The sequence below is a fragment of the Pimephales promelas genome, chromosome 12, assembly GCF_988280905.1.
Source record: "Pimephales promelas chromosome 12, fPimPro1.hap1.1, whole genome shotgun sequence".
NCBI classification, from domain to species: Eukaryota; Metazoa; Chordata; class Actinopteri; order Cypriniformes; family Leuciscidae; genus Pimephales; species Pimephales promelas.
In genome coordinates, this window is record NC_142780.1 from 13403328 (window position 1) to 13414068 (window position 10741).

Consider the following 10741-nt stretch of genomic DNA (forward strand, 5'->3'; position numbering starts at 1 on the left):
TTGAGTGAAATTTCAATTTAATTGAAAATTTTAGTTGAAATTTTAATTGAAAAGCACTAAATATATTACTGAAACTATTTAGTCTTTTAATACTGTCCCCTTTTCTGTAGCTTGATAAATCACACTCAAAGTGAATGTGGGTGGTGAAAAAAAAGAGCTGATGCATTTGAGGAGAAACGTGATTTGCAGGCAAAATAAATTTCGTGATATTTGCTTGCTTTATTGGGAACCACAATCTACCAACGACTTATACTTGTATTAGGCTATATCTTTCTATGGCTGGCAGAGTTATCCAAGCCGGTTCCGAATTCAGCACGACCCCTCGCGAAGTGTCACCTGCCTTGAAGAAGAGCAAGTGAATGAATGGTGAGGTGATTCAAAAGATTCGAGTTATTGGAATGAATCTCATGTAAAAGTTTCTCCACCTGGAAGTAATCAAGGTAGCCATGTCGACTCTTGCAGACAGAGGGCGCCGTTTCTCGCTTTCCTCTCGACTGACACACGGAAGTAGCCGATGGGGGTGCTGAAAGTGCTAGTAATTTTATCCTCTTTGATGAGGGTTAACATCGTACTGCTCCGTTCCTCTTGCCATTTTCGGGATCATGACAATTTTTAACAATGGAATAGTGGCCCCTCGTTTGATCTCAGACGACATTTGATTGAAACATTTTCCGTTTGAATTTCCCCGAAAAAAATGGATCAGGAGTTTGAGAACATCGATTCAACTGGACAGTGGCAAAACCTTTATAATGTAAGTCATACTGCTTTATTTATATATTTTTTAGCTTAAATATGAGTCGCTCCTTAGATGAACGCTTGGGACACCAGCAGTATTTTGCCCTGGTAGATTTGCAATGTTTATCTAATTGTCCTAGACAAGTACTCGGCCCGTGAGAACGAATGGGTAATTCAGCTTTGCGTTAGTGCGCATGCGCGTAATACCGAGAAATACAGTCCACATTGACTTACTGCTAAATCTGAAATATTCTTCTTCTGTGAATCATTTCAGCTCGGTAAACCTGAACACGAGTGCTTATGTTTTTACAAGAATATTGAGTTAAATTTGTTTATATATTTTGCATTCTTGTCAATAAGCAAAATGAGAGTAGGCAGCGTGTTATTGTAGTAAACCATACAGCGAAATACCATATGTCAAAACAACTTGACTGGCAGTAATGTGAAGTGCATGAGTGCTCGAGTCACATTGCGGTACATTAGAGCAGCTCACTAGGTGCTTCCTGTGAACACGTGGGATGTGTCTCAACACCTAGCGAGCTGTTTACCCAGACAGCATTTTCAAACCACTTACTCGTGCTGTATTTTTTTGGTAACATACCACAAGGGTTCCCAGTCCTAGCACCCTAAATGCCATGTATTTTTGCCACCTTCAAACCCCCCTGCGTGCGTTTATGCTGCCTAAATATGCTGTCAGGTTAGGGAGCTCGCGAGGTTTTGAGACGCAACCATGCACTGATATGGTTTCTGAGAACTGACGAGCACTTCCCAAGAACTGAAGAACCGAAGCTGTCAGTTCTCTATAAAACTCTGCCAGATAGGCATGCCCAACCCCCCCATTTGATGGATATATTATTCTCTTTTTAAATTTAATTTTAAAAACACTCCCCCCTCTTTTTGTTAGAATAGCTTTAAATATTTTATAAGTGCTTTTTTTTTTCTTTTAAGGGATGGATCTTAGGGTTCTCACAATGATGTTTGTTTTTTTGTAATCTCTTTCTAGGAAATCCGTAACCAGTCTCAGGAGTGCGCCTGCAAAGTGGCAAAGTTCCCAGAAAATCGCAATAGGAATAGATATAGAGACGTCAGTCCCTGTAAGTTTCTTCCCATTGTAAACCATTTTTAACAATGTTTCACTCATTTTGTAATCTTGCCCTTAAAGGGATAGTTCATGGCGAAAAAAGACCTTATTCAGCATCATGTTGTTCCAGATCTTTCTGACTTTTCTGTATGTGAACTACAAAAGGGATGTTAATCAGAATAATTCACTTCCATTAAGTATGAAAGAAAAATGCTGTGAAAATAAATTGTGACCTTGTGTGGTTCTATTGAGAAATTGTCATATAGACTTGAATTACATTAGAGCGAGTAAATGACGAGTGTATCAGAATTATAATCTTTGAGATAAAACTTTTTTCTATAAGCTTACGTTGAATTTCACACAAATTTATGCCAACATGTTTGTTTTGACTCTGGCTTAATAATCCGCATTTTTGTGTTAAGATGATCACAGTCGGGTGAGATTAGAAAATTCAGAGAATGACTACATAAATGCAAGTTTAATTACCGTGGAGGAGGCCCAGAGAAGGTACATATTGACACAGGTATGACAGTAATGGAAAAAGTAAGTCCAATGTTTGCATTTTACTAACTTGCATTGATGTGTTATGTGGCCTAAATACACATGCGGTTGTTTTAAACAAACAAGTTTAATTTACATTAAACCCTGTTTTTATAGGATTTCTAAAGTTTAGATTCACGAAACCTACTTTTTTAACTCTTTCCCCGCCATTGACGGAATTTTTTGGCTTTCCGTGTTTTCACTGTTTTACGGTAGGGGCGCTATTACGCATCTACTGAATCTCCTGATCAAACCACATGCGAAGAAGATGCAGAAACAAGCGATAGCATATGTAAGCAGATACTTATGTAAAATAACATCATCAACATTAAACGACATATAAATTCAAAACTGCCTAACTTTACCGAATGAAATGCGACCCAGGACAAGCTATAGGGCTATGGACTCGACTACGTTTTGATCACCGTTCTGAATCTGATCAGGATGTAGTCTTTAGATTTTTGATGTAATTTTTATGAAACTTACCCAAATGCAAGTGTTGATAAAAAACAAATGTATAACGAATGCATTATTTTTAAAGCACAGGCTCTATTCTTTCTTTTGATATATTGCATTTTCAGATATTCATGCATCTAAATATTCTGGGGGCCATGAAACTTTTGCGAAAATGATCAAAAATGCTAGTGTTGGCTGGCACCTTTTTCAAAAAACGCTGGCCGGGAAAGAGTTTTTGTAGAACAAAGAAGGATGTCTCATAGATTGTTTCCATTTCTTTTGTATTGGGCAACTTGTTTAAATAGTTAGCATATTCAGAAATGTAATTAGATACTTTTCTCTTTCTGCAGGGTCCCCTGAGGAACACTTGTGGTCACTTTTGGCTAATGATTTGGGAACAACGTTGCAAAGCAATTATTATGCTTAACAGAGTTATAGAAAAAGGCTCGGTGAGTGAACACACACATTGTTGTTTGGCTTGCTTGTTATAGACATGTAACCGGCAAACGGTAACACAGTATATTACGACAATGGACATGTAATGTGCAATATTGTTATTGTGGGCACTTCAAAATACCACAAATAATTCCTTATTGTAAATCATTTAAATTAAGGATGCATTTTAAGAAAACTCATTCACCTGTTAAACCTGCCTGTATGCTGCGTCAATGAGGCACGCGCACACTCTGATATAAACGAGCCCAACGCGTATGAGAAGTATATCAGAACGAGAGAAAGAGAAAAGCTTAATAAAAATGAACATTCACTCTATGGAGCATCACAGTCCCGCCCACAGCCGGTGCCGGAAGTAAAAATTCAATACAATTTCTCCATTGACAGTAGGGATATAAGCCATTAAAACGTAACCATACATGGTAGACTTAAAACCAGCTACGGCTGTACTAAGTTGATTGTATATGCTCATATAAATAAAGTTCATGGGGCACTAACCTTGTTTTAAGATAAATCCCTATAATTCGCGATATATTGGATAAGTACTTCATTACCCACAATCCTGAACAATCCCACAGTGATTCATCTGATTGGTGGAAATCGTGTAAGGTGTCTGAAACCCTCGAAGGCACGTGAAGACTGAACATCGTGTTATGACGTAGGGCTAAGTTCATTGGTCGCACCTCAGAGACACCATTGGATGTGCGGTTGCCGCAGCACAGTGAGGCGCGGTGGTTTATGGGAGGAGTAGTTCCTTTACTCGGAAATGGAAATATGTACACAGGCTTGTACCCTTGACTTTTTTTGGATTTTCTCTTAGTTTTTTCACTCGAAATGATATGTTGTATACTTATGAGTTCAGCCGTAGCAGGTTATCCTCAGACATGCTCTAAAACTCTTTAGAAATGGATTTTACAAAACGTCAATGGGAGAAATGAACGGGAAATTTACTTCCGGCACCAACGCTCTCTCGGGCTGTGGGCGGGACTGTGATGCTCTATTGCTGCGTCCCAATTCAGAGGCTGCATCCTTCGAAGGCCGCAGTCGCAGGCCGATAGCGTCTAGGCTGTCCCAGTTCCAAATCTCTTTTAGATGCATCCTTCGTTTCTCAGGCAGTGAATGATAGAACAGATGGATCGTTCGAGGCCTAATCTACCCCAGAATTCATTGCGTTGTTCAGGTCTATGTCCTGGATTTTTTTTTTTGATTCTTTATCATTGTTCCGTAATTTGTTTTGGACTTCTGAACAGTAGAGTAAATCATTGTTATTTGAAATAATTGTCGTGAAATCTGGTAGTATGTTGATAAATAGTAATGCATAAGCAGATGTGGATTTAGATTTGGATGTGGATTAAAAAAAAAAATCTTAATACTGGTAAACATTTTTGAAATTATTGAAAAATCCCGCTTGTGTTCTTTTGCTTTTTTCGTTGACGCTGAACAGGAGAAGTGTGCACAGTACTGGCCGTCTAAGGAGGAGCGAGACATGGATTTCAGTGACACTGGGTTTATGGTGAATCTGGAGTCCGAGGAGGTCAAACCCAATTACACAATAAGAATATTAGAACTTCGCAATACCAAGGTGTGAATGCAATGTCAAATTATCACGTCGTTGAATGCTTCTCTAAACAGGACATGAAAAATAAATGTTGTTTCAATTTTGTCCCATATGTTTAGACAGGAGAAACCAGGGATATCTACCATTTTCATTACTCATCGTGGCCTGATTTTGGTGTTCCAGAGTCCCCAGCATCATTCCTCAATTTCCTTTTCAAGGTTCGAGAGTCTGGCTCATTGGGGCCAGAGAACGGGCCCGCGGTGGTCCATTGCAGTGCAGGAATAGGGCGGTCTGGGACCTTCTCATTGGTTGACACCTGCCTCGTCTTAGTAAGACTGCAGTTACACAATAGTTAACAATTCCAAAGGTTTCACAGAGATTGTAATCATTTCTCAAGCTGCTGTTATCAGGTATAATAAATGACATGTATTATGTGGAACTGACTTGTCCTTTGCTCTTTGTAGATGGACAAGAGGAAAGACCCTTTGTCTGTGGACATACAAAAGGTTTTGTTAGATATGAGAGAGTATCGAATGGGTCTTATCCAAACCCCAGATCAGCTTCGCTTTTCATACATGGCAGTCATAGAGGGAGCAAAGAGCATCCTAAAAGAGACTACTCAACAAGTGTCAAGCACGGTGCGATTGCATTATTACATTTGATATTTGATTTAGAGCAGTATATTATATTCAGTGTTACAATACACAGTATTAAAGGGATAGTTTACCCCAAAATTACAATTCTGTTATCATTTACTCACACCTCATGTTTGTTTTAAACCCTATTGACTTCTATAGTATTTTTTTTAGAAATAGACTACTATTAAAATTTTGGGGGTCGTAAGTTTTTAATTACATTTTTTTTTTTAAGATAATAATACCTTCATTCTTTTGAAATTTATAGTCATTGAAGAATACTGAAAATAATAGTTATCAAAATATTAATTATCACAACTGTTTTCAACATTGATAATAAAAGTGAATGTTTCTTGAGCATAAAAATCAGCACATTAGAATGATTTCTGAGTGATGATGCTGAAAATTCAGTTATATTAACTATTGTAACTATTTTGCAATATCACTATCTATCTATCTATCTATCTATCTATCTATCTATCTATCTATCTATCTATCTATCTATCTTTATTTATTTATTTATTTATTTATTTCATGTAATGTGTTTGTATGTCTAACTCTGAACCTTTTTCACTGAAAGCAGAAGCGTCATGAAGAAAGGCAGGAGGCCGAAGCTTATTTAGTTTTGTCGTCTCAAAGCCCCATCTGTAGTTCAGAGAAACACAACGGACAGTCTGACTCTTGTACGGAGCCACAAGATCCAGGAGGAGAACGAGACAGGATACAGTCACCAAAGGAAGAGCAGCTTACGGAGTTAAAAACATTTGGGTAAGAGGAATAAATAAAAGTGTAACATTTTATCTAGTAAACTGATAGCTGAGTTGTAGTAGTCTAGTTATATCATCTGTGATTGTAATAAAGAGTGTTAGACTGTTAGAGTGTTAGAGTGTACAGAGTTGATCAAGAGCTGTATATAAAACATACATTACCGCTCAAAAGTTTTGGGTCCGTAAAAGAACGTTTTTTTATGGTTTTATTCAGCAAGGATGCATTAAATTGATCAAATGTGAAAGTAAATACTTTTTCATTGTTTCCAAATATTTCTGTTTCCACAAAAATATTAAGCAGTACATCTGTTTTCAACATTGATAATAATAATAATAATAATAATAAATGTTTCTTGAGCACCAAATCAGCATGTTAGAATGATATTCAGCTTTGCCATTACAGAAATAAATTACGTTTTCAAATATTGAAATAAAAAAGTTATTTTAAATTGTATTAATTACTGTTGTCACAGTATTTTTGATCAACTAAAAATGCAGCCTTGTTGAGCTTCTTCTTAAAAAGATTACCTTCTCCCAAACTTTTGAACTGGATTGCAAAAGTGGTTAAAAATTATACTTTAGACAGATTTTTACAGATCCTTTTACAGATTTTTACAACCAGAAGTTTGATCAAATATACATTTTTTAAAAAGACATGCATTAAAGGAGTAGTTTACTTTTGCTGATAATTTACTCACCCCCATGTCATCCAAGATGTCCACATCTTTCTTTCTTCAGTCGAAAAGAAATTAAGGTTTTTGATGAAAACATTCCAGGATTTTCTCCATATAATGGACTTCAATGGGAACCAAACAGTTCAAGCTCCAAATGAGAGTTTCAGTGCAGCTTCAAATGGCTTTAAACGACACCAGATGATGAATAAGGGTCTTATCTAGCGAATCGATCGCTCATTTAAAAAAAAAAGAAGTTTTATAAGCACAAATGCTCGCCTTGCTCTGCTCTGTGACACACGTTTGTGACTCTCCTGCTCAAATTCGTTCATCAAAACAAACAAATCTTTTTTCGAGTCATGACTCGAAGGGTCCTAGATAGCCATTTGAAGCTGCACTAAAACTCATTTGAACCGTTTGGTTCCCACTGAAGTCCATTATATGGAGAAAAGAAAATCCTGGATTGTTTTCATCAAAAACCTTGGACATCTTGGGGGACATGGGGGTGAGTAAATTATCAGCAAAAGTTTTTAAAGTGAACTACTCCTTTAAAGGTGGAATACCTAAGATTTTTGCATTAAAATATCCCAAAATCACAAGGTCAGTGTTATATATTTAGTTATGATGATAACTCACAATATTCCAAATGTTTCAAACAATGTTTAAATGGTGAGAAAATTGAGATTTTAACCAAGGAAATGGGGCGTATGAGCAGGGGTGAGCTGGGAGTCGCCAGTCAATCGCGTCATATCCGCTTACCTCGGTTTCCGCTCGTACTACGTGTAGTCCTGGACAAATGCGGTAGTTGTAGTTGTGCGTTAGCTTCTATCAAGCAACAAACAGCTTGTTTCGCGCATTTGTTATGGAATGGAGCACAATTATTCTTTTCATTTATTCTCGGAATGTGAACTGTTGGCTGTAAAGGGGGTCACACACCGAACAAGAAGCATCGCGCCACGTTTAGGACAACTCCACAGTAACGTTATCGAACACCGGACGCGCACTTTCTCATCAGTGTATGGCCAGCAATATTGTAATGTTTAATGACATGAAATGAAGATAATGTCTGTTCTATGTTATGATTGTACTGTACAATTAAATACAATCGTTGCTGAGTTTGCATTCTGAAAACTTTACCTTAGATCATCCGTTCACTGAATGAATTGAGAATCTCACCTGAAAAATCTAATAATAACATCAGCAATTGTCATTCAAGCAGCTGATTTCTGTAAATGACTGCAAAACTAAATGCATATTGCAGCATAGGGCGAAGTCAGGATCCATTAGCAACGATTTGAGACAAAAATAATTTAAATTTTATATAAAACTATGTAAATGGCGCTCTGTGTCACGGTCCTGAGGCGTTGTTGCTGGGCGCCGCGGACAGATGCCGAATGGCGCCGCCGGTATGTATAACGTTACACTTATAGATAATAATGTTTTCGAATTTTAAAGATGTGGCGCGACGCTGCGCTGCAGCTTCTCGTCCGGTGTGCGACCCTCTTAACGTTAATTTTTTGAAACTGTAGCTGTGGTTGAATACTTACACAACATGAAAAGATGTGTCAAATGTACATTAAATTGATTTTTTATTTTTATAAAGTTACCAAGGAGGACCAGCCACGTCAACTCCTTGCAAGAGACCTGCCCCTTCAAACCCTCTCCACCATAGCTTCGTCCAGTGACTCGTACAGTAACTAATTTACTTTTAAACCTGACTTTTCTTGCGGTTATTTCAGTTTAATGAAAAACAAGCATGTCATTAAACGCAAAGTTTATAGAAATCGAACTTTACCTCATCCATGACAACTAATTTTCGATTCCCGTCTGACTGATTTATCCACGGTGGAGTTGAAAACAACAGTTCCCATCATTCCGCGTTCCTCCACGTCGTCATCAAGCAAAGCCATTGTTGTTGTTTTGAATGTAGCGCCTTCTAGCGGCATCTAAATCTTAGGTATTGCAGCTTTAAATGATATAGTTCAGCTCGAATCAGTAAAATTGCTCCTCTTTCTGTTCTATGAAGGGAAATATGAAGTAATTAACCATGTGTGTGTTGCTGTTTCTTCCAGCCTACGCAAGAGGAACCGTGAGGAGCGAATAGCCAGCACTGCACAGAAGCTGCAGCAAATGAAGCTGAAACTGAGCGATTCGGAGAAAAAGAAAGAGAACTGGCAGTTCTGGAGACCAATCCTCCTAAATGTCGGTGCTGGTGCTGCATTAGCACTAGGACTGTGCATGTGCTGGGCCTTTCTGTCCCAGTAATGCAATTTTGTTCCCCAGATTCCTCCTCTTAACTTTTATTTTGCCCAGGGACCTAAATTATGGTACTCATATCAGTAGGTGCTTGGATGTTTTTAGATAAGGGACAACATGTAGAATGATCGTGTTTACAAGCATTCAATCCCGGACATTCTACACAAGTTACTGAATGTTTGTGTTGTGGTTATTACAGTGTAAAGAATGATGTAGTTACATTGTAACTGCTATTGTAATTCCATCACGGCAAGTTCTCGAGGCCTAGCAAATTTCACTGTACAGTATTTTGTCTGTTTATCCGCAGAGCATTGTTAAATAGTAGCTTGTTTCCGCCACAAAATGAATAAGATAATTGTGACTCACAATTCTGACTTTTTTGCGAGTTTATTTCTCAAAATTGCGGCTTTAAATCTGCAAGAAAAGTCACAAGTGTGTTTATATCTCGGAATTATTTTGATTTCTCAAAATAGCAACTTTAAATCTCACAATTCTGAGAAAAAAAGTTTGAATTGTGAGATTTAAACATGGAATTGCAGAGAAAAATAGTCAAAATTATGTGATTTTTAAAAAGTCACAATTATCTTTTCATTTTTTTTGTTCCCTGGTGGAAGCAAGCTATACTAAAATAGACCCCCACCGGTCCTTCTGAGTCAGTTTATTAAATGCTTCTGTCTTCAAGTTTGCGCATGGATATTCATAGGGTGACTCATTTGTTTCAGTAGGTCAAAGCCCAGTGAGTTTCCGTACATGCACATCTCAGGATCTTCTAGTAATAAACTGACTGTAGATTCAGCCAAATGTAATAAGTGGTCTGGTTTCCACTTTCAAAATGTACATAGTAAACTCTTTACTAAAGAAGAAACATTGCTGTTTATTTGTCTCTGGCATCTTCTGTGTGCATATGCTTCTCTGTTCACGCTCATTTGCATCTATAAAATGGTATTGAAGGGGTAAAACTGACGTATGAGTGCGAATAAATGCAGATTGTGTTAGAGTTCACTTGATCCATGTTTACAGATGTCTACAGTGCAGTGTTAGGCCTACTAGGGTTAATATTTAGACGACGCATGCTAAACTAAGCCTGTAGCGATGTATTTTCGTCTTCTCCAAGGATCAAAGTTTGTTTCCAGCTCCCATTACCTCACACTGTTCATTGTGGGTTTAATGCCAATTACTTAGCAGAATCAATGCGAGTCAAATTAGATGTCTGTTCCTGCCATGGTTCCAGGAATTGATCCAATATTTCCAGAAGTGGCTAATGGTGGAGTGGTAATTTCATTCCATCTAGCCAAGTGACCAACCGGGAAAGACCGATCCTTTTCCTCCCAGCTGACTTGTCACAAATACGGGAAAATGTCTTATCGGAGCCAGGTTTTGCTTAAGGGATGACCTCTTAAAAGCTCTTTAAATTGTTGCAAATATTGCGTTTTTGAGTTTATATTTGGTTCTCAGGTTTCAAGGTACATTTATAGGGTGTTCTCGAGGGTTGCTTGAGTTATTCTTGGCATGTGAATGTAAAATTTTGTTAAAATAATTAAAGATTGACGTAAAAAAGTATTTTCGTAAATATTTGACAGTTTTTAATT

General features: G+C 37.6%; 1 protein-coding gene across 2 annotated transcripts; it reads left to right on the forward strand.

Annotated features, from left to right (window-relative positions):
* Positions 1–478: 478 nt before the first annotated feature.
* On the forward strand, positions 479–10029 carry ptpn2a (protein tyrosine phosphatase non-receptor type 2a). Of its 2 annotated transcripts, XM_039694488.2 has the most exons (9): positions 479–751; positions 1739–1829; positions 2239–2339; positions 3163–3261; positions 4710–4847; positions 4943–5152; positions 5288–5461; positions 6042–6226; positions 8969–10029. In XM_039694488.2, exons 1-9 carry the CDS (start codon positions 695–697, stop codon positions 9159–9161), a joined length of 1248 nt encoding a protein of 415 aa, XP_039550422.1. In that variant the 5' UTR covers positions 479–694; the 3' UTR covers positions 9162–10029. The 2 variants fall into 2 exon arrangements, with proteins under 2 accessions (XP_039550422.1, XP_039550423.1); XM_039694489.2 differs by lacking the exons at positions 479–751; positions 1739–1829 and having other exon boundaries at positions 2239–2359.
* The last annotated feature ends 712 nt before the right edge of the window (positions 10030–10741 follow it).

Bases quoted from the DNA above. Each gene is read 5' to 3' on its own strand.
- ptpn2a (XM_039694488.2), top strand. From the start codon at position 695: ATGGATCAGGAGTTTGAGAACATCGATTCAACTGGACAGTGGCAAAAC. The intron at 752-1,738 runs GTAAGTCATACT...ATCTCTTTCTAG, and splicing joins AGTGGCAAAACCTTTATAAT to GAAATCCGTAACCAGTCTCA. The intron at 5,462-6,041 runs GTGCGATTGCAT...CACTGAAAGCAG, and splicing joins CTCAACAAGTGTCAAGCACG to AAGCGTCATGAAGAAAGGCA.